Below are 24090 nucleotides of genomic sequence, written 5' to 3' on the forward strand. Positions count from 1 at the left end.
ATAGTACTATTCAGTACTAAAAATGGTCATTCAAAATATTGTAACAGCAATTCTTTTGAAAATTCTTGCATTTTAGTTGTATTTTTTGTATTAATTCATTCGGTAAACGTGTGGTTACAGGAGAAACTAGGAATAAGCTGCGAAGTTTATAGGATCGAATATTGCTTCTTAGCTTGCCCTTTGGTGTATTACACGTCGGCTTTCATCATTTCAAATTATCTTATGCTATAGTTAAAAACAATAAAAATATCAGGCATACAAATATTTACTATATTTACGAGCCTATAGTAATTTGATTTCTCATGCACAAATACCAAAAATTGGAAATGATTTGACCTAATAAGTTACATGGTATTTTATTATTTATTAATTTTAGGTGTGTGAGCTTCACATCGCACCTTGTGATATCAGAAAATAATCTGTGGCCTTGGACGAGAAGACGAGGAGAAAATTCTTGCTGAATTGAAGGTGCCCAGATTGGAGGAAGGTACCATTGCTTCACTGTTACCTGTCGCCAAGAAGACAGACATTGTGGCAGAAGTGACATATTTGTGGATGTGGATTTGATTTGTGCAAGTTGATGCTGTGATGCTGTGACGTTCATCGGAGAAAGTATTGAAGATAGTTTTTATGTATCGACCAGCCCTCTTTTAAATAATTTTTGATTCGAAAGAGAATAAGAGTAATTGTTTCGCTAAATTAGATGTGGGATAGAAGAGAAAATTGGAAATATTATTGTGGTTGACAATAGAAAATACATAATACAGACATTGTGGCAGAAGTGACATATTTGTGGATGTGGATTTGATTTGTGCAAGTTGATGCTGTGATAGTGGACGTTCAGCGGAGGAAGTATTGAAGATAGTTTTTATGTATCGACCAGTCCTCTTTTAAATAATTTTCTATTCGAAAGAGAATAAGAGTAATTGTTTCGCTAAATTAGATGTGGGATAGAAGAGAAAATTGGAAATATTATTGTGGTTGACAATAGAAAATACATAATATATGTATTGTATTTCTGTGGGTTTTTTCTTTCCTGCCTCTTTAAAATGTCTTGCGGTGGTTACTTCATGCAAAGTAAGTATAAAATCGGAGGTGTGATCTAAGAGATACCATGTTTTATTTTACAAGTGTTTATGCTGGTGATTTGGCAGGACTTTCATATTTTTAATAGGTTGATACATTTACTGCAGTGACCTAGAGACTTTTACTCATCCCAAATAATTTTTCAAATACTTTAGCGCCTGATATGGGTAAGTTTTAGTAGCTGAGACTGAACTATACGTTAATTTTTGCTTGCATTTTGATGAATTCGATCATACTAATAGCAGATGTGTCAGCAATCCTGTTTCATCGGCAATTTTTATTTAAAAATTTTATTTCGTCAGGCTTTAGGGTAAGCTTTTTAATGCTCGTAGGCTATGTGAAATCTTATTTAGTGTCAAAATTAATAAGAATTTACTCTCATTAACATCTCAAGGTTTCCAAGTAAGTACGAGCCACTTAAGAATGCTGGATGCTGGGGATGCGTGAATTAGCCTTGAGAATCTCATTTTTCGCCGAGTTATTTAAGTGGCCGAGTAAGTTTTGTAAGTTTTCAATAGGTAAATAGTACTGTATCATGGTAATTAGAATTCATGATAGAGTATTATTTACCTATTGAGAACTTACAATTCATAATGATTCATAACATTCTCGCTACGGTCCACAGTGGGCGGAATCCAGGATCTAGGCGGAAAAAAGTCCAAAAACCGACTTTACAGTTGGGACAATTTTTGCCGTTAGCCTTATCCTGGGATAGTTGGAGCACCCTTTTTCACCATTGAGGTCACTACCCTCGGCAAAATAGCGCCGCTATGGCCATTTAAAGGCACCCTTTCTACGGAGACCAATTTCCGACCAGGCTCAGTTGTGTTATGACAGTGAAGTGAAGAGCTTGCAGTAAGGTGACCAGTGCAAAAGGCATATATGTAGAATTTGGATTACTATTTTTAAGGTATGTTCCACCGTTTTTCATGATATTTAATGTTACCTTTGCCATTTCAAATTTTTTACTGTTTTTTGAAATAAACATTGCAAAAATACTTGCTTTTTGTGATACCAAATGTTTGGTTTGACTTATAAAAAAATGTTCTAGGGATGTCAAGCTAATTTAAGTAGTAATGTCTAGAGAATGTATTTAAAAATGAGACCATAAAAGGATTTGGTGCGGAAAAGTGCGGAAATATAGTTTTTGTGTTTTTTTCTGGCGACATGGAGAGCGCTGTCGTGACGCACGGAGAGCTATGTAGCCTACTTCACGACAAAATCGAGACAAAAGACTCATTACCAGATTATTTAATGAAGAAATTTGAGTTGAGTCACAGTGAAATTGATGCTAAGAAGTGTAACAGTGTAGCTATTAGGAATTTTTTAAACAATTACGCCAGGCGTTTAAAAAAAGTGGCGTTTAAAAAAATATAATACCTGGCTTCAAAACCCATTGCTCCTGCCCAACAAAGAGACAGAAAAACGTCTCAGAATTAACTTTAGTGCCGAAGCTAAGCCATCAACTTCCAAGGGAAGACCCAGAAAAGTGTTCAAACACTGCACGGATAGAGCGAAACGGACGAGAGTGCAGCCGTTGATTAAGTCGCGTACAGAGGATGAGATCGTGTTCGCGGCCCAGTATTCTCTCCTTTCTTCTGGGAAACGAGACGCTGCAGCTATGGTGAGAGCAGTTACCCAAACTACTTACTTAGTAGGGCTAATAAACTAAAGAAAGCCTACAATTCGCCCCCATAACACACAATACCTGGAGAGGAGGCGCTAGCGCTTCTGATTGAAACTGGATTGACAAAGGCGCAGTACACGAGAATCAGGACAGGAGCGATTGACAGATTAAGCAACATTTACCCGTCTTATGATGTGTTAAAATAGTCAAAATTGCAGTGCTATCCTCCTAAGGAAACTTTAAAAGTACCAGAAAGGTGGGCAGAAATAAATTACTAGCTCTTTTGGACCACACAATCGAACGCATTGCACTAGTGCAAAAGGATGTTCTCATGCAGTGCACTATTAAGAGAGAACTGCATTTAATGTTGAAATGGTGGTGTGACGCTAGCAGTGGTCAAAGCGTATATAAACAGCGCTATGAAACTTAACGAGGGTGCTCAGAATGATTCATCTATGTTTGTCATCTCTCTCGTAGGTACCTCTAGAATTATATGAAATGCAGGGACTAGTGGGGAATTGAACGATACTGTGGAAAAATCCACAACCGTCGTCCACTGAATTCTGCCGGCCAATAAAAGTAATACATGATGCTTCCATAATAGAATCAGCCATTCTTCCTATTGGACAGTTGTCAGAAGAGGCACAGGAGGCAAGAGAAAAGGATTTTAAAAAATTAGGAGTAGGCATGCTATGAAGATTTCTCGTTCCGCAAATATTGAGGATGACTTCATTAGGTTGCTAATTTATTCAGATCCTCTCATTTCATCCAAACGTCAACAAAGTACAAAGAAAATTAATGGTATTTCTGCTGAAGTTTTGTAATTATTAAAAGAGCCATGTGAAACCAGGAGAAAGTGAGGTAGATTATAGCAGTGAAATCGAAACGTCAGACATTGACTAATAATATGATAGCATTATTGTGAATATTATCATTCTGCCGCAGGGAAAATTACATGCATTCAAAATTTTGACTCGTATATTAATATTAATTAAACTTTTAGCCACCTTTACCATTTGTATAAAACTATTATTTTGCTCTTCTTCGCTTGTACTGAGTGAATTAATGAAATAGATATTTTATTTTATTTGAATGTTTGCAGCCTTGCTCTGCTCATATTTGTTTTTGTTTTGTCTTGAGGAATGATTTGAATACCTGATCGTATACAATAAAATAATTTATATCTCATTTCTATATTTTACTTCTGCCTCAGTCAAAATCAACAAAATTTGTGCGGAATCGAATTCGTGGAGGCGGGTGATCACGGTAAGTTTCTTTGTTAGCCGTACGTACGCTGTCGCATGTACTGCCATAAACCGCCTCCCCCGCAAACAAAAGTGCCATTATTTTCTACGATTTGGAAGATATAGTTTTGGAGACAATCACAATTCCTGGGCAAGTAAAAGGAAGTACCATTATCGGATGTGCATGCAAGGTTGCCATTGTCAAACCGCTGGTTTAGGACTAGACCCTAACTACCGTTAAATGGTATGGAATGGCTAAAATTGATTTTTAAGCGAATTTATACTTAAAAATATCATTGGCTAATAATTTTCACTAATAAATTAACAAAAATATGGAGGTAGTTCATATTTTTCCCAAATTTAGAAAAAAAATATTTTTTTCCGCCTAGATTGGGTATTCCGCCCACTGTGCGGTCGGTAGCTATCGATTGTGTTGCGTTCGATACATTTTTCGATCGTGCGAGTTACGATATATCTAATTTCGACCTAATCGATTGAGATTAGCCTGAGTGCCGTGTTCCTGCGCGCTTCGTATCCAATCGTAGGTGCTTCGTAGCGGACATTCACATGCTGCGTACGCGCTTCGTCGACAGGCCGCGAATGGAAATTATCCATTGACGAAAAGCGACGGAGCGGCACAGTATTCCGGTGGTCAATGGGTACTATGTACATACGAATTAGATACGGAGGGTTCTGTGCCGTCTGGGAAATAACCCAGACGGCACAGGAAGTTTTCGTACCTAAATACGAGGGTGGACAATCAAGATACAAAAATCGCGCTTAGGAAGTTACTTAGAAGGTTTTGTTTCTTTATTTCCTTTAATGACGAAAAAAGATGCAAGAGGACTGGCAAATTCATATGCATCGATAAAATTGTATCTCATCGATAAAACTGTATTCGGTCTGGGACTATTTTCTTTCGCGGGTGGTGCCATATGGTGCCATCGAGCCATATCCTCCAAGAAAGATCACATGCCTTCACAAGCCGTTGGAGATGGCATGTTTTACGTCACGTCTCACCACATTTCAGGGATTTTTGTGGTTAAGTTTGTGAAAAATAGAGTGTCTTGTAATGGTGAAGTTTCCCTTATTCTTTAATTTCATTCTCTGGGCTTCAGAAACGTGTTTGTGAGATATTTTTGTTAAAAATGCCTTCCGTGTGTGTAATGTCGGGATGTAATGGAAACTCCGGGACATAGCTCAAGTTTTTAGCTTTCCAAAAGATCCTGAGTTGAAGAAGAAGTGCATTTGGGCGATAAGAAGAAAACATTTCACCCCTACGAAAAACTGTGAGGTATGTACTCTTTCTCGCTGTAATTATTTGGATGTAATTTTAAGTTAGATGTGGCTTCGGGATGTTGATGCATCAACATCCCGAACTATTCAGTACTGAACTACTATAGTACTATTCAGTACTAAAAATGGTGATTCAAAATATTGTAGCAGCAATTCTTTTGAAAATTCTTGCATTTTAGTTGTCTTTTTTGTATTAATTCATTCGGTAAACGTGTGGTTAAAGGAGAAACTAGGAATAAGCTGCCAAGTTTATAGGATCGAATATTGCTTCTTAGCTTGCCCTATGGTGTATTAATCGTCGGCTTTCATCATTTCAAATTATCTTATGCTATAGTTTAAAACAATAAAAATATCAGGTATACAAATATTTACTATATTTACGAGCCTATAGTAATTTGATTTCTCATGCACAAATACCAAAAATTGGAAATGATTTGACCTAATAAGTTACATGGTATTTTATTATTTATTAATTTTAGGTGTGTGAGCTTCACATCGCACCTTGTGATATCAGAAAATAATCTGTGGCCTTGGACGAGAAGACGAGGAGAAAATTCTTGCTGAATTGAAGGTGCCCAGATTGGAGGAAGGTACCATTGCTTCACTGTTACCTGTCGCCAAGAAGACAGACATTGTGGCAGAAGTGACATATTTGTGGATGTGGATTTGATTTGTGCATGTTGATGCTGTGATGCTGTGACGTTCATCGGAGAAAGTATTGAAGATAGTTTTTATGTATCGACCAGCCCTCTTTTAAATAATTTTTGATTCGAAAGAGAATAAGAGTAATTGTTTCGCTAAATTAGATGTGGGATAGAAGAGAAAATTGGAAATATTATTGTGGTTGACAATAGAAAATACATAATATATGTATTGTATTTCTGTGGGTTTTTTCTTTCCTGCCTCTTTAAAATTTCTTGCGGTGGTGACTTCATGCAAAGTAAGTATAAAATCGGAGGTGTGATCTAAGAGATACCATGTTTTATTTTACAAGTGTTTATGCTGGTGATTTGGCAGGACTTTCATATTTTTAATAGGTTGATACATTTACTGCAGTGACCTAGAGACTTTTACTCATCCCAAATAATTTTTCAAATACTTTAGCGCCTGATATGGGTAAGTTTTAGTAGCTGAGACTGAACTATACGTTAATTTTTGCTTGCATTTTGATGAATTCGATCATACTAATAGCAGATGTGTCAGCAATCCTGTTTCATCGGCAATTTTTATTTAAAAATTTTATTTCGTCAGGCTTTAGGGTAAGCTTTTTAATGCTCATGGGCTATGTGATGTCTTATTTAGTGTCAAAATTAATAAGAATTTACTCTCATTAACATCTCAAGGTTTCCAAGTAAGTACGAGCCACTTAAGAATGCTGGATGCTGGGGGTGCGTGAATTAGCCGTGAGAATCTCATTTTTCGCAGAGTTATTTAAGTGGCCGAGTAAGTTTTGTAAGTTCTCAATGGGTAAATAATACTATATCATGAATTCTAATTACCATGAAAAACTCACAACCGACAAAAACTTTGTCGGTCGTGAGTCTTTCATGGTAATTAGAATTCATGATATGGTGTTATTTACCTATTGAGAACTTACAATTCATAATGATTCGTATCAAGGTTCTCGCTACGGTCGGTAGCTATCGATTGTGTTGCGTTCGATACATTTTTCGATCGTGCGAGTTACGATATATCTAATTTCGACCTAATCGATTGAGATTAGCCTGAGTGCCGTGTTCCTGCGCGCTTCGTATCCAATCGTACGTGCTTAGTAGCGGACATTCACATGCTGCGTACGCGCTTCGTCGACAGGCCGCGAACGGAAAATATCCATTGACGAAAAGCGACGGAGCGGCATAGTATCCCCTTAGTCAATGGGTACTATGTACATACGAATTAGATACGGAGGGTTCTGTGCCGTCTGGGAAGGGGCAGTACGGTTCAACGGATACAGCGTTGGAGGAGAAAATTCTAGGTTCTGCAGTGTGGTTACCTTTTCCGTATTTTAAATGTTTTTTAAAACCTGTTTCCGTGTCTTTCATCGGTTCACACTATGCTACTTCACACTTTTTATGTAGAAGTTTTTGGTTGTCTTATTGACCTCAATTTGTACAACAATATTTAGAAAATAGTATTAAAATATATATGTGGAAAATATAAAATGAGGAAAACTAAGTTTTTAATTAATATAAAATTATTACATTAAGTTAAAGAATTAATTTTTAATGCTTTTTTATTTGAATTATAAAGATGAAAATAAACCATCCTATATTATGAATTAAGTTTGTTAGACAAAGTCTCCAAATTGATATGCGTAGACTAGTGGCTTTTCGATACTCATAAAGTATTTTAAAATATAGTTTGCAGGGCCGGTAATCAAGGATCAAAACTGGGGGGAGGCATGATTGTTCAAGTTGTAGGTAAGATTTAATCATGGAAAAGGTGAATGAAATCAACATTTTAAGGAAACTGTTAAAGCTCGTTATTAGTTTTTCAAATTATTTGCTTGAAAAAATATTATTTTCCTTAAAGACATATGCGATTTTTGCCCCCTCCTGCCCCTCGCTGGGTACGCCCATGCTGGTAGTATAAAAACTAGAGCCACTATAAAATGACTGTGTTTTTCCAGAATAAATTCCCTCATTATTGCGAAGTTCGATGGGCACGATCACCCTTAGTACGCGAGGCTGCTCTCTGCATTAGGTCCAAACGTATGTTTTGATAGTCGTCCTCTCAGGGCGTTTAAGGGAAAGGGTCAGCCCTCCCCCCCCCCCCCCCCAAATTCAGGATCTCTGTGCGCTTCTTCAATAAACAGCAGGTGATATATATGAATGAAGAAGATCAAATTGATAGCTCTAGCGGGAAATGCGAAAGTTCTAATTGTAAGATGAGCAAGAGAGAAGTCTTTTAAAAACAGTTGGTTGAGAGGGGACCAGTTATTTGGCCATATCATGAGACTCGATGGTCCAATGAAAATGATCTTTGAGGGTCACGTGGAAGGATGTAGACCACGGATAAAATGCATAAAGGAGGTTGTAAAGGGCGTAAAGCAGAATAATTGCGTAGGTGTTAAAAGTTTAGCCGATAGGAGGATTTTTTGGATAGCTGAGTCAAGTCAATCTTCGGATTAAAAACTTTTGATTTTGATTAGAGATACGTGAAAATCGCACTTTCATTTTTATTTTATCGCACTTTCAAAAACAGTTAATCGTATTTTGTAGCGTCTATTTTTTATTTTCATAATTAGGTAGATGACGATAAAATGTAGTGAAATATAGTTATATGACAAAATAAAGAATTTTCTTGACAATTATGTTGTAGAACAATAATAAATTAAGGAATAAGACATATAGTGGCGGAGGTGTATCTTGCCCGCGCCCACTTGTAGTTCGCGGCCACGTAGAGTCCCAGCCAACTAGCAGCTGGCCAGTCGCTCACATGCTTTAAGCGGTGAGTGTCGGCGGAGCATTAAAGCTGCGCTCGGCACAAAATGTACGAATTTTGCCGTCGAAAAGGCAAATTTTCGTAAAAATATCATCAAAGTCCAGTCATCGCATCTATGTTGCATTTATTTGCGCACATCGCATTTGCGATTTTCACGCATCTCTAATTATGATGAAATATATAGTATAGAGTGTAGAGTTCGTGAAAATTATCCTTATTAAAGTTTAGGCAAAATAATGCCCCATACAAGACTCGGTACTGAACGCGAGCACATCGCTTCAAACACACACAAGGACTGCCAGGGTCTGACCCTGTGTAGAATAGCAACTCTTGTTAGTTCACTACCACTCCGTGGTGTCGCTGGTGTGCAGTGCACTTAACTTCAACAATCCTTAAATATAGAACCTGTTAACAATCCTTTCACGACATGCTCTTCCAATCCTCCGTGTTCGTAGACGTCATGCTTGATGTTGGCTCGCCAGCTTCTCTTGCTTCCTTGAAACACTTGAGACAGCTCGAAGTCGAACGTGCAGTGACCAGTCTGGTTGAAGTGATTGACCATTGACAGTCCCACGCTGCCTTTCAACGCCCGACCTTGGAGCGAAGGTTGAGCGAAATAGACCACGCCGATGAACACCAATACTGATACCTTCGGGAGAAATGAGATGGTCGGATGCTGGCGTCTTTCTGTGAGCATACCTGATTCATCTTCCATTAAAAAATGAATGAATAGAACAGACATTGAACTCTTGACCTTTTCCGAGTATTTTTAAGCCGTCATAGTTGAGATAAAAAGCACCATTAGTCCGAATTTCCCAGAAATGTAGTCTTATCTGCAAGACGGAGAAGCTGGGAATTCTTTTTTTAAACAAAACAATTTGAGTTATGGGTATAGTCTCGTACAAATAAGCGTATTAAGTCGCACTGCCAGTGGTGCCAAACAAGCTCGGAACAGATAAGTATGAGAATAAACTGGTCTTTAAATTAACCTCCGAAATATGTTCAATCATTAGTTGTTGCGCCGAAGGCGCGATTAAGCTTTCCCGGTGAACCATATTCACCCTAACTAGCCAGTTCACAAAACAATAATTATTTTGCGCCAGTGAATATGTTGTGTGTGTAGTGTGGTTTTTGTGTGAACAGAAACTTAAATCTAATACATTTTTTTGGCATGAGCTTTTTATTTCGTGATTATAATTTTTCCGTTACATGCTTTTTATTATTAATATTTTTGTTTGGTTTTTAGTTTTCTCATTTTTTTATTTTTCAAGCAGCAGTTTTTTTGATACGACTTTTTTACAAAATTATAAACAAATAGTGCAGTGAAAAATTAACTAATACTACAAGAAGGAAAGATTCATAGACGAGTTATTAGTGGAGGCAGTTTGTATGCTGTTGGAATTTGATGGATCATCATGCTATATGTGTGTTAATAGAGTATTTTGGGTTGCCCCGAGGCTGGACATGAAGCTATGAACTAGTTTAGTGATGAAAACGGTAGAGTATATATATTTTCAGTCGTGTTCAATCGAGGGAAATTGTATCATACATGCTATAAAAATATCTTCACACCCCACGGTGGGCAAAAATTAAATTATAGGTGCAGTATCTTACAATTTTTCCCCATATATCAATTTTCGCTAACGATACGATTACGTAGCTCAAATTTTACACAAACGCTTTTCTGGGCTATTAATTCAAGATACGCCTGAATGGGTTGAATTTTTGAGATAGAGATTTTTGTGGGTAGGAGTGGTCGCAATATGCTCCGCAATTATCGGTCCGTATAGTTCGCTGAACCCAATAAACTTTCCAGCACCACTGAGCAATCTCTTGCTGATAACCCCTCTCCGAATGAAGCCGAAAATTTGATCCCAGAAGTCAGCATGCTTATTCTTTTGTCTTGAATGGCTTCCAGCCATCTTCGTAATATTATAATGTGAGAAAATGTTTATGTTTACCGCAGCAAACATTATGAAAATAATTGTGAACAGCAGACTGCTGAAAAAGATAAAGTAGAAGGACATTTAATATTATATAGTATTTTACCGATTAAGGTAGCTTTACATGGAGTACTAAAGAAGTCATCTGGGAGCCTCCCTTTCCTCCGATCCCTGCCTTCTTCAATTCACTCTAAGTCCTACTCCATTTCAATCTATCTAAAAATCCTACACTTTTCCTTCCCCTCCCTCGTTTCCCTAACATTCTACCCTCTAATACCTTTTTCAACATCCCCTCTCCGCTGAGAACTCCTCCCATCCATACCTTCTGTCTCCTCCGTATCTCACCTAAAAGCTGCCTCTCTTCGCCAACCATATCCAGCACTTCGTCGTTCCTTTTCCTCTCCATACCCACATCTCGAATGCCTCCAATCTTCTCTCGTCTTCTTTCCTCAGTGTCCACGTTTCCTCGCCGTAGGGAGGACATTATGAAATAAAAATACCGTACTCGGGAAAAGATTTTGGGACTTTTGTATGGAAATCGAGTACCGTAACTACTACGCCACAGTATCACACGTACTATCTTTTTCAATAATATGTAGACACCCACGAGGCCCACTTAACTGATGGGGAATTACTTGAACCAAGGTTTTTTTGCTTTTACAAAATTCTACTTTTTCATTAGTTGCCTTTTCAAAACATACTCAGTCTAAATATATTACATAAAAATATAAATAAAATATAATAATTGTGCCAAAAGATATAAGAATATCTGTTTCTCCTTTAAAAGGGAAGTTTTCAGTGGCGGATACATATGGGGGCGCGTCCTCCTCCCCCCCTCCTACGGGGCAACCTTCATTGCCGAACATTGCAGTACCACTATTGTAACTTTTTTATATCATAAGATGGCATTGTGTTGTATATGTGTATAATGAGTCTGAATAAAACTTTGCATGTGACTTGATTTTTTTTCATTACGATAAAAATATAGGCAGCTCAAAATATCTTTTGCGCCCCTCCTTTCAGTGATTTCTGTATACGCCACTGGTTGTTTTAGATTTTTATTTGCATTTCAGAGCAGTTTCAAGGAGCAAATTCACTTAATAGATAATATAACCGAAATACATTTTTAAATATTATGAGCTGTGAAGTTATCACTTTTCATAGTATTTTTTCTTACGTTGCTAATTCTTATTAAATTTTACCTAGTTTTGAGAGCCAGAATAGCGTCAAAATACATTCATTGAATTTATCAAATTATATCGGGGAAGGACCCCAGGATTCCCCGATAAGGAGTGCTCCATCATGAGCCCCAGCCGAGGGCCTCCAATCATCCCAAACCGCCCCTGTTCATTGGCGTTGTGCTCACAATCCAACATTGAAGCGAACTATTGTCCAAGAACTACAAACGTTTCTTCATCGAGATAATGATTTAGTCCAAATGTTCAAAATAGCATTGCATCGGATGCCATCCGACAGCCATAATAACATCATTAGTTTTCGATTTGCTCGGAGGTGATAAGTACGAAGTTCACCAGGTCATCAATATAATCTGCAATAAAGAAAATCTGGTGAAAAAGATACGAATGAACTCGTCTTGACATGGCTCCACAAATTAAGATTAATGTCTTTGATAGCTCATTTATAGCTGGAAAGCTGCAGAACATCTATATTTTCAGTCATGCTCAATCTTAAGTAGCTAAATCATACGAATAATATAAACTTCTTCACCTCTCACGGTGGGCAGATATTGCGTTATTGGTAAAGTCTCTTCCAAATTTTCGCCGTGAGTCCCAAATGGACGGCCAGTAGTGCCAAACATATGTCTGAAAGAGGACTTTCTTCTGATATGAAATTTAGTGCGTTATTTACTACTATTAAGGGTGTAAAATTGGATTTTAATGAAAAAGTTTGACACTGCAGCATTTTTTAAATTGCATGCCGAAAAGATGGTGAATGAGATCAAGCCATTTAATAAATTGCACCTCCTTGCTGCCTGATCACTGCAGGGCTGTACTGGGCCGCCCAGAGGGGGGGCAAATGGGGCGGACTGCCCTGGGCCACAGAGTAAAGGGGGCTATTTCTCTTCGGGGGAGGGAGCCTCACACCCAAACTCTACCCTCGGCCACAAGAAGTCTGTGGACGGCCCTGGGCAAGAAAGTCCGCTTTCAGACGAGACAGACATTTCACCGGTTGCCGCTCACGGCACGGCGCCGTGAAATGAAGGGAGTCGTCCCGTCTTAAAGCGGTCTCAATTTCACTCCCCGTGCCGTGAACGGCGGCCGGCGAAAAGTCTTCTCGTCTGAAAGCGGCCTCGAGGTAGCAAGCAATGTGTGTATTTCACGCCGTAGACGGAGCAGGGCCGTGCCGAATTGAAATGGGTGCCGTGGAGACCACGGCGCCATGCCGTCAACGGCGCGATTCGACTCGTTTGAAGGCAACCATAGAGACATATTGTTATTTGAAAGAACGGCGTCGTGGACGGCGGCCGGCGAAAAGTCGTCCCGTCTGAAAGCGGCCTATATATTATAATAATAATTAATATACGCGGGTTGTGTATTGTGACGGTACGGATCGGAGTCGGCCCGACGCGTAAAAATAATATATCGCGGCTGGGGTTACGTCTGCGCGCACACTCACATTTTTGGCATTGGGGAACAAAGGGCGGCGCAAAATATCTGTGTGAAGGGTAATTTTATGTTTTAAATGTATAATATTTGTTTATGTGTAAGTGAAATGCTGTGAAATAGTGTGGAATTGGATTTCCGGGAGAGTCGACGTTGTGGTTCTCTCCCGGAAGGTATTTGAAAACCCGCCTCTAAATTGTGTAACAGAGGGCGTTAGTGTGAATCGGAGGTGTTTATGGGTAAAAGAGAGGTGATAAAAGGCAGAGACGCGAGGCCTTTCTCTCTCTATCCTACGCTCTGGCACGAAGCAAGTTGAATTGTAAGTGCAGTACTGTCGTACTAGTCGTGCTACCACTGCTTGTCACGTGACAAGCAGTGGTAGCACGACTTCGGCAGGTGGTTGGAGTTACACGCACGTGGACTGCTGGCGAGGGGTGGCTTGGACATCAAAGAAGGACGTAACGTTGGAATTTCCCAACGCCATAAAAGTCCTTTGCAATCCAGATTGTCCCCCCCTCCGAAACTCTCCATTAAAGGCCCTAGTGAATTCGCTGTTGGATGGTCTTTCGTCACGGCCCTGCAAGACTTAGTGCTCGCGGTGAGAAGATCGAGCAATAATTATGAATCTTAGTAGTTACTTGGCATATCATTTGATTTAAGACGGGTGGCCATTTGAACTGACTTATTTATGATTTCATAATTGCCTTGAACGTAACTTTTGTGTGTCTTACTTCACACCATTCACATTGTTCATGGACCAAGGCGCGTTAATGTATTTGCTAGTGGAAAATATCATTGTCTTTGGATAATAATCATTGGTGAAGTGATATTGGTATTTTGAAGGAGAAGACGTGTGGGTAAATTTGATGTTGGAGGTGACGCCGTTGTATTATTGAAGAAGATTTATCATTTGTGATTGGGTTATATTTTGGTTTATGTGTAAACTTTTGGATCAATGTCATTTAATTTATTAAAATCAGTTTTGAAAAGGATTTTATTGAATTTGCTATTATTTGCTATTGCCACAAGTACGTGCCTTCAATCCTTTTGTAAGTGAGTGTGCGTGTGGGCGCGTTCAATTGGGGGACTTGATTTGGGGCCCTGAAAAGTTAAGTCTGGTATTTGTGGTATTCTGAAAAGGTAATTCTTATATTTTGGGAATTGGGGAATTTATTATCACATGTCCGGGGAGAGATCGAACGGGAGTCGAGCGGGCGGCTCTCGCGGTTCGAACCGTTACAGTATATCAATATATTTTTAATTGCGTCTATAAAATAACGACAGTTTTCTTTTGTGCTTCATTCAGACAACTTATATTTTTTTATTTACTCGCGATCAATAGCAATTAAATCACATTTTATTTTCACTTTTGGATGGAATGGTCGCAGTCGCCTTGATGATTTTCTGACTTTTGCGTTTTACCAACTCGGTTCGTTACCTTCTTTTTTATTTTACTTGAGATATTACTTTAGATCCTAAATTTACGCGTGAAAGATAGCTTTTCAATAACCCTCTACATTTAGCTCTATTACTGCCCAGACGGCACAGCACCCTCCGCATCTAGATAGTATTTATTGACCAAGGGGATACTATGCCGCTCCGTCACTTTTTTTTCAATGGATACGATCCACTTAGTTCCCCTACAGACGCGACTGCTTTTCGCCGGCCGCTGTCCACGGCACGGCGCCGTGGAATACAGAGAACAGTGCGGAAAGCAATTGGCACGGCCATCAGCGACATTTATTCACTAGTTCTTGAGTCGTAATCATGGATAGGCGCGAACAATCATTATATTTATATTACCTTCATCTAAAGAAAAAAGTTTACTTGTCAGGAAGTGGGTTCATCCTTTGATTATGCTGAGACCATCTACCGGTGCTTTCATCACCTTGTATCAAGATTTGAGGAATGATGAGAGAAAGTTGTTCAACTACTTTAGGAAGTCAATCGCCAGTTTTGATGAGCTCCTCATTTGACTGAGTCCTTTACTCCTCAAGCAGAATAGCAATATGAGAAATGCCATTTCACCGACGGAAAGACTTGCTGTATCTTTAAGGTAAGATCCTCCATTATCTTCACAAATATATCGGGCTATATTTGACTCAGTCATTCTTTAGTAATTTGATAGTATTGCAATGACTATTCTTATGATGATATTAAAATAATGTATTTTCATGTTGGAAGTAAGTCCTCTAAGAACTGTATGTATAAAAATAAAGAAACAACATACCATATTTGTCAATTTTTTCGGCATTCATAATGTTGAATCCAGGGTCCAGCTCTAGAAATACTTATCCCCATGCTGCATTACTTTCTGTCCTATTCTTATATCCTTCCAAGCTCTTGTCCCATAGAACGGGTCTATCCTCAATAAGAGAAATGACGAGTTAAGCGTCCACTTTAATACGATCCACTTATGGTCTGTTGATAGATCGCAAAGCATTTCAATGTCCACTTCAAAGCATGCAAGATTACAGTACTCAGACTAGTCGCAATCGATTAGGTCAAAACGTTAGATTAGATGTATCATTACCTGCACGATCAAAAAATATATCGAACGTAACACAATCGATAGCTACCAACGCCATAATGCCAGCAGAGAACGTCATGAATTGGAAGTTCAAGAAGGTAAATAAGCTATACCATGAATTCAAATTACCATGAAAAACTCATGACCGACAAAAACTTACACCACTACTTCAATAACTCTGCGAAAAGTGAAATTCTCACGGCTAATTCATACATCCTTAGCATGCAGCATTCTTAAGTGTCTCATACTTACTTGGCAAACCGTGAGATGGGTATGTCTGCCCAAATTCAATCATCTGCATCCAATTCCCTAAGTCTGAACAGAGGCGAAAATTAAAAGCAAGAGGGATAATAAGAGGTTGAGATCCATACACGAGAATTTATTCACCAATCAGATAACAAATTTAATAATCAAAGTCAAGAGCTGACATGGCCCCCAATTTTTGAGCTTCATAGTACGCTGTCCTTGCTGCCTTCCCTGCCTCTGTTCGACGCAATGCTTGGCGCATCCATTCGCCCATCCGACTCCTGACTTCCTGGATGCTGGGGTCGAAAACTCCCTCTCCTTTTTCTTTTACTGTCACTGCAAAAATGATATAAAATTTTACTCATTTGGAGCCTGTTTCATCACAATTTAAAGTGACGAATCAAGAACTTACAACAGATAGCATGTATCAGATTCGGAAATTTGGTGGAAAATGAGGACTTTCCATGCGACCTGCCCGTCATGGAGTAAGTTGTCGCCAACTCATTTGTTAACAAGGCCACGCAACAATCATTCACACATCTAGTGACAGATGCAGACCCTGGCAAACGTCTGGAGCACCTCATCTTCAAATAGTCAATCTGGATAACAAAGCAGAGATGAAAATGTCAAACAATATTACGGAAAAAAAGGAAAATTAATTTTTCAAAATGTTTGGAGGAAAGTTATCTTTGCCTTGCACCACATATGTTTGGAAAACTTACCAAAAACCTCCGGTACTCCAAATCAGTTTCAATATCATGCTCCACAGCTAACAAATTCTTTTCGGATGTTGCCGGGAGCTCACGAAGGGACTCATATTCTCTACCATGAGAAGAAGCACCACCCTTCTGCTGCAGCACAGCATCCACCCTCATAGTGAGCGCATCAATTTTCTTGCTGAGGCTAGCATGCTCTACTGTCATCTGCCCTTTCATTTTTTGAATAGCTGACATAATATCTGAAACAAAAAATTTCTTTAGTTTTCCTATATCCAAACAGGAAAAATTTGAACCATAAATATATATTGCCTTGCTTTCAGAAAATACCAAATACAAAATAGTATGAGTGAGGAGAGCATAACACTTATTTGGTATGATTGAAATTTACACTTGCCCTTACCATTGAGGCTAGGGCCATCCAAACTTCTCAGCTGAGAGGTATTCTGCACAGGAGAACACACTTGAGGGCCTACTTCCGCGGTAGTTGTGTTTCTCCTCCTAATGCTTTCTGTCCTTTGCTGTGGAGTCATACCTAACAAAAAGAGAGGAAAAAACTGATTGATAAATTTGAGAAAACATAATAATGACTGAATGTATCACTATAGGAATCACTAGTCTTCATTGCCTTGCCAATGTATCAGTAATATATTAAGTCATAGTCTGCTTTCTTGAGATACATATTCCCTTCAGGGAATCAGATTTCATGCCATAAAATGTTCAGTGATTATTTTGTATTTGCACAAAGTCCTCTTAGGCTTCTCAACAGAGCTAAAATCATTGACTGCCAAAGTTAATAATTTGCTTCAAGGAAACAGCTCTATTGAACATGTAAATATTGGGTTACTCATCAAACTGACTATTACAACAATACTACATGCATGAAAGTACACTACTCATGGATGGCAGGCTAATCAGCCTTTGGCATTTTATGACTGTTAAACATGGTGAGAACTCTGAATGAATCAACTGTAGACTAGTTGACTTTTCATGAAAAACTTACTTGAAATAATCTGAGAAAGTCAAATGCAGTTTTGAGTGTGATAACTTAAGAATGGAGTGCAAATGGAGCACTTACAAAGAGTATCTCTGCAATCAAAATCCTGAGAGAACTGTCATAACTACTGTGTACCATATATCCTCAAGAAGCACTAAAATCATTGCCTACTTAGGGCCAGTTTCACCAACGAGGATAATTGAATTAACTCGGATAATATTCTCCAAAAACTGAGATATTACAACAATCGCGTTTCATCAGATACATTAACTCGGTTGTGGGCTGTTATCTCGGTTTATACTTTTACTGATGATATTCCGCCGTTCATCGGCCGAGTTAATCTGAGGGCAGATGTAACGTGGCATGGTGGGCATGCAGCTTCATCAGCTCTCGGAAAATACGAATGACAGCGATGAAGAATATCGACATTCTTTTCGGAGACCAAGTTCATTATGGATAAATGAGCGTGCAGATTATTTTAATATATATGGTAAAGTACATTTATTTACTTATCCCAAAATGGCAAATGAAACTGCAAAGGCAGTTCTCGCTCTCATTGAAGAAGACGAATTTTACTCACAAGGGAAGGTGGAGGTTTCCAATGCCGTATATTTTATAGCATTCGGAATGGCGAACACATCTCTAAACTGGTAGTGGTTCTAATGAATGGGCCTTAGTTTGGCAGTAATTAATTAATTTTCATGCCGTACTTTTAACAAGTATTATACAATAGTCTCTCTCAGTACTCACTCTCTGTGGGCCAGGGTTTCAGCCTACGCCACAACAACTTTTTCGAAGCTTTCTTTTTGTCATCTTCATTTTGATCATACGGCGACAAGTATGTGAATAATTTTAATTGAAGCAAGCATAGACATGAGGAAAATTTTTTTATAGGATATAGGATACGTGATCCACCTCGTCAAAGCAATTTCACGTTCCTTTCTCTAAAACTTGAGCTTTTCCATGCCCATGCTCCTCTTGAACCAATGATTCTGACAACTCTTGCCAAAATATGTTCGTATTTTTAAATGTTACAAGCCTTTCTTTGAATTTTCTTACATATATATACAAAAACCTTTAATCTCTGTCCTCTTCCTGAATTAATACCTATGTAACATCATCGTTATCTTCAAAATCGCAATTTTACCAATGTGAGACTTAATTAATTATTGTGGCACAAAATAACCGAGAACTGTGTTTATTTAAATCTGGGAGTCTCGGTAAATTAAAAAATTTCATTTTTAAATAACGATACATTAAAAAAAGGTGCTTACAAGTTCTTTACCGCAATATTCTCGCATTCCTTGCTCTTGCCAAACGCGGTTCCCCATTTGTTTTTTATTACCCGTGCGTGGTATTCGGTAAGGCATATTAATAAATCCTTCCACGAAAACGTAATACTTGAGCTTTTCTAACTCTCATTGTCAATATTAACTCTGTTGCTGTTCATTTTCTCAATCTGTATGTACTTGATTGTACACTTACCGGCTTATTAAACCTGATTCCATGTCATACGGTTGCTTACCGTCATTTATTTTCCCACGTCAGAGTTATGAGAAACGTACGAGCCAAATCATTTATTCTAATTATCGCGGTTTTTAAAAACTAAGATAAAAAATCGTTGGTGAAACACGATCCTCACATTTCTGAGATAATAATTTTAACCGAGTTTTTGAAAACTGAGATAATAGAGAATATTATCCGTGTTGGTGAAACTGGGCCTTAGAGCAATGAAAAGAATAACTAATATGCATCAGCTCTTCCAAACAGAAGCTCAAAAGGAAATTCAAGATATGTATTATTTGAGATAATGTATCCAAATCTTCTGATCTGAATTTCCTACCTGAAAAGGCAATGCTTTTCCCTTTGCTGCATGACAGAGCAAGTTTTCGGCCAGAAGCACATACCCTCGACTCTGCAGCTTGCTGAGAGGTATAGTCATCCTCCAACTCCCCACTTGTTTGCGTGGTAGGGTCATGAACAGCAGAAACAGTGCTGTCCAGCCTCTTGGGTATCTCCAATTTCGCCACTACCCTGGTCCCCTTTCCTGGATGCTTCACCCTCAAGTTTTGGCCACTCACCTTTGCAGCATCTTGAGGCAAAACTGCCATGCCTTAAGAGAAGACAGAGGAGGAGAGTAAGTCAAAGAGAAAGATGAACGTTACCCAATCAAATATGGCACACAAATCTATAGCACATGTATATTTTATAACCTAGTCAATTTTTAATATTTATAATGAGTAGGTTTACTTACAGGGGAGGTTGGGTTGTTCATCATGAATACTTCCCGAGGTTCTAGAGTCACTGGACTCGCCTGGATATATGAATTTCTTCATTTTTCGCCTCCTCCTGGGCTGGGCCCCCGAGAATGTGTCTACAAACGCCTCTAAGTCTATTTCAGAGCAGTCAGCAACCTCTGCCTCAAGGGCTCTGGCATCTGTCAGTGAGTCTAGTAAGAAATGAAAATGGAAAAAGTGATGGAATAGAAGTGAACCAGGCAAAGAGTAACAAGAAAAAGAGAAGAGATGGATAAAGTATCATACAGGGATCCAGGATTTCTTTCTGGTGGAGGGCACAAGCAAGGCCGTATCCAGGATTTTGCTCTTGGGGCGCACAAGGATACTTCGTAATAGAAAATGAAGGCAATGATAATGGGACCATATTAGAAAACTTGCTTATTTTTTAAGGGTCTGGAGGGGGCACATGCCCCCGTACCTCCCTATATCCACGTATGGTATCATAGATTAAGTGCATACCAAAATCCTCAGTCACATAATGTAGTCCAAATGCATCCCAGTCCTCTTCTGGGTATTTTTCCTGCTTCACTGCCTGTCTAATGGCAGCAATTGTGTAGTAGTTTGGTGGGCGCAAAGCGATCAGTTCTTCGCCCACCTGCTGAACCCATGAACTCGGGACCACTTGAATGGACGTGTTGTCATAGTCCCCGTGGGGATAAAATTCTGCCACGCACCATGGCATTCTGTAAAAATTAGGAAAAGAATAGTTACATGCAATTTAATATGGCGAGAAAAAGTCAAGCAATGTATATCCTTCAGATAAAATTTTTACAAACTATAATCGATTAATATCACAGCTAAGACTACATGCACTATGTAGTAAACATGTCTCAAGTGACCAAACAAAACTGTGTTTAATGAAGAAGAGTGAATTAAGTGAGGAGGAATTTAAATGGTAAATCATTAATATTCACGATGCAGCAATTCTGCAAAATAATACCCCATGCCATTGACTAGGGGAATTTTGAGCTTTGCATTTGATACTGGCAACAGGCTACACACTCCATTCTCGTAAATTATTTACTTTATAAACACTGATGCAAGCAGATAAGGCAGGTTCATGATAAAATTCTTTTACTCCCTCAAAATGCCTTCCAAGGAGGTGAGGCTCACCATCTTTCGTAGTGATGCAGTACAGTATGACAATAGATCCACAGTCCTCAGAAAACTTTTAATAATAGCTATGAAAAATGCTTTAGTAACTGCTTATAGTAGTGCATTTTGTCAAAACTACACAGTAATAATATTTATAATACAGTTATAAACAAACATTTGATTGAATTACCAATTGCTTCTTGTTTCAAACTCAAAAAGAGTAAGGTCGCTTAACTTCCATCAACTCTGAATCAACAGTAAAATTATGACAAGTTATAATATAAAAATGTACGTAGCTTCCCCTCCTGTGTACTCTGAGCTTCCTGCTGTTTCCCATTGTTTCAGGCTGACTTACCCTTCAAGCAGCCATAGGTCAGAAGACAACTAACAAGTAATGTAACGATGATTAAGGGGAAAATATAATTATTTTGCACTAATTTGCTTTAAAGTCCATTCACTATTACCACAATGGTCTTAGGTGAAGATGGTTCACCACATTGTAATATAAGATAATGCAAAACACTCTTAATTTTACGCACTTTCTTTGAAAGAAATTTTTTATTCTACTTCGATCTTTTACAAGACTTTGCCTACTTCTGGGTGGAGAGGTTAAATTTGAATACCTACCTTATATGAGATTTACATCAAATTTGGACAGTATCATGGGCGTACCTAGCGGGGGGCAGAAGGGGACAACTGCCCCCTCTAGAAGCAAAATCGCATAAGTTTCTGGGAAAATAAGAATTGGATTGAAACAAAAGTTTTCAACAAATTTTCTTTAAACCCACGAAAAATGGTACAAGTATGTATACTACAAGTAACTAAAAAATAGTTTTTTCGATCAAATATTTTCAGAAACTAATTAAGTGCTGTTGTAATTTTCTTATAATGTTGGTTTCATTCACCTTTTCCATGTTAAAATGTTACAACTTGAACAACCATGGCTTGCCCCCCTTATTTTTGATCCTATGGGTTAGCCCTTCGACAGAATTACTTCACCCTGGGTCTATCTAGGTATTGTAATTGTACTCATGACTCGTGTTGATAGCCATTTTTAACCAATCCATTTTTATGGTAGAGATAAGGAGACTATTGACAGCTAGGTACTTAAAATATGTTAATTAACAGATTACCCACAAAATAATTCATCGCTATTTACCTAACATAACCTAATTAAAAAGTTAATTACCTATTTAACCTAAATTATCAGCTCAGAGGTAGGCGAAGATGCAATGGATTCAACACATATATCTAAAATGAATGCTAATTAAAAACACGTCACATTAACTAATTTTAGATATAATTCCGTCTTGCTATATGGCCTCGATCAAGCATTATTGGAAGAATTTTATGCTAATACCTTAACAGTTATCACATCTTCCCAGGAAGAAAATAAAATCGCTATGTTATAAAATGGTGATAAAATAAAAACAAATTAGAGTTTTTGTGACGGAATTACCATGCTTGAATGTGCACTTGCATGCGAATTTTAAACTCGGTATTAATCGCATATGAAAGTCGATATTTGTTTCAAAACGTTGCCAAAGAAATAAAGAAGACAAAACATGCATGGAACACTGCTCACCTTGTTTATTTATAAATATTACTTAGTAAATTATGATGAAATAGTTCATAATAAATCTCTGGTAGCCATCTTGAATTCAACGATCAGCAAGGTTTTTTGAACAAATCAAATACTGATTTCATAAAATTTCATCATTTTACTGTTGATTTATCAAGATAAAGTATTTCCAGCTTAAATTTTAATTTGAGAAGAAAAGGTGACGGGTACTTTCATGGAAATGCCCGGAACTTACCCCGATTAGCTTGGGGTTAGCTTATGGTCCTTGTGGCACGAACTGACTCCAACAAAACTTGTAGTCCCAGAAGTAAAAGTTTGAAATTCAGTCTTCAGTACACCAAGATCCTTTCTTGTGCAAAGCTTAAAACCCTCAAGATTTCGCTTAGACAGCTGCACTCGGTTCGCAGTTGCGAGATAGAACGGCCGAGATGAATGAAGTTTCTCTCACGGAAGCGAGGCAAACGATGAAGTTATGAACAGTTATGAAGATAGATGATGAATGAATGATGGTAGGTATATGATAAAAAAATGATAATTGATGAAAGAATTAAATGAATGATGATAGTTCTTAAGAGAACTCTTGAAAATAGCGTAGCAAAGGGCAACACAGCACGACTTTACACGAGGTAAGAGATCGGCGAAATATAAAAATGGCGGCGGATCGCGGGGAGGCGATGTGGCCTTGTTTATCTCAGAGGTCTCATGGACATTTATTGCTTAAATTTATAATCGTTGTCGTACTTCGGTCGGCAGACGAATTTATTAACCGTGTTATCATCACAGACATAATGAAACTGATGGAAATTAGTTAAAGCTAGACATGGTAAACCATTCTACAGATTTCAGGAGGAGAAATTGTCTGTCAATGGTGGTATAATATTTCACATGCTTCCTCACGGTTAATATGTATTGCATATGTAAATAACGCCTTTAGTCAATGTGGAGGCCATGGCCTACGTATAGTAATGCATCAGGATTCGAATAATGTTGTTAAAAATTTCAGGGGGTAAAAATTATTAAAAATATTTTATTGATAATTTTTCATAGCAATATATGTTGATCAGTTTGAGACCATGTACGTCCACCCCATTCGAGTAAGAAAATAGTCCCAGACCGGATACGGATCATTTACGAAGGGTATATCAGTATCCAACGGTATCCAAATACGAACTGGATACCAGTGTGTCATATGTTAATTCACGACTTTTAATGAAATTAGGGCGTATATGATGCAATTTTATCGATGCATATGAATTTGCCAGTCCCCGTGTATCGTTTTAATATATTTATTTCGTCGTTAGAGGAAATGAAAAAACAAAACCTTTTCACTAACAACCTAAGCGTATGTTAACATTAACGTTAA

The 24090-nt window shown here is 38.2% G+C and overlaps 2 protein-coding genes across 2 annotated transcripts in view; both read right to left on the bottom strand.

Annotated features, from left to right (window-relative positions):
• Window positions 1–9414, bottom strand: part of LOC124155593 (hemolymph lipopolysaccharide-binding protein-like) — a 247186-nt gene extending 237772 nt beyond the window's left edge. Inside the window, exon 1 of the mRNA XM_046529550.1 lies at window positions 9103–9414. Coding sequence (XP_046385506.1) covers window positions 9103–9412 — 310 coding nt within the window. The 5' untranslated portion in view covers window positions 9413–9414. The remainder of the gene's footprint in view (window positions 1–9102) is intronic.
• Window positions 9415–16162: 6748 nt separating this feature from the next.
• On the bottom strand, window positions 16163–23598 carry LOC124154993. The gene is made up of 8 exons (XM_046528739.1): window positions 22963–23598; window positions 20510–20733; window positions 20008–20202; window positions 19597–19866; window positions 17160–17291; window positions 16763–16998; window positions 16453–16639; window positions 16163–16376 (listed from the first exon to the last, which is right to left on the bottom strand). The coding sequence occupies exons 2-8, from the start codon at window positions 20730–20732 to the stop codon at window positions 16198–16200; spliced, it is 1422 nt and encodes a 473-aa protein (XP_046384695.1). The 5' UTR covers window position 20733; window positions 22963–23598; the 3' UTR covers window positions 16163–16197.
• Between the last annotated feature and the right edge of the window lie 492 nt (window positions 23599–24090).

Source organism: Ischnura elegans, chromosome 3 (genome assembly GCF_921293095.1).
Source record: "Ischnura elegans chromosome 3, ioIscEleg1.1, whole genome shotgun sequence".
Lineage (NCBI taxonomy): Eukaryota > Metazoa > Arthropoda > Insecta > Odonata > Coenagrionidae > Ischnura > Ischnura elegans.

Coding starts and splice junctions, on each gene's coding strand:
- LOC124154993 (XM_046528739.1), bottom strand. CDS start 20,732: ATGCCATGGTGCGTGGCAGAATTTTATCCCCACGGGGACTATGACAAC. Junction 20,203..20,509: donor TTATGTGACTGAGGATTTTG/GTATGCACTTAA, acceptor ATTTCTTACTAG/ACTCACTGACAGATGCCAGA. Junction 16,377..16,452: donor TCTGATACATGCTATCTGTT/GTAAGTTCTTGA, acceptor TCATTTTTGCAG/TGACAGTAAAAGAAAAAGGA.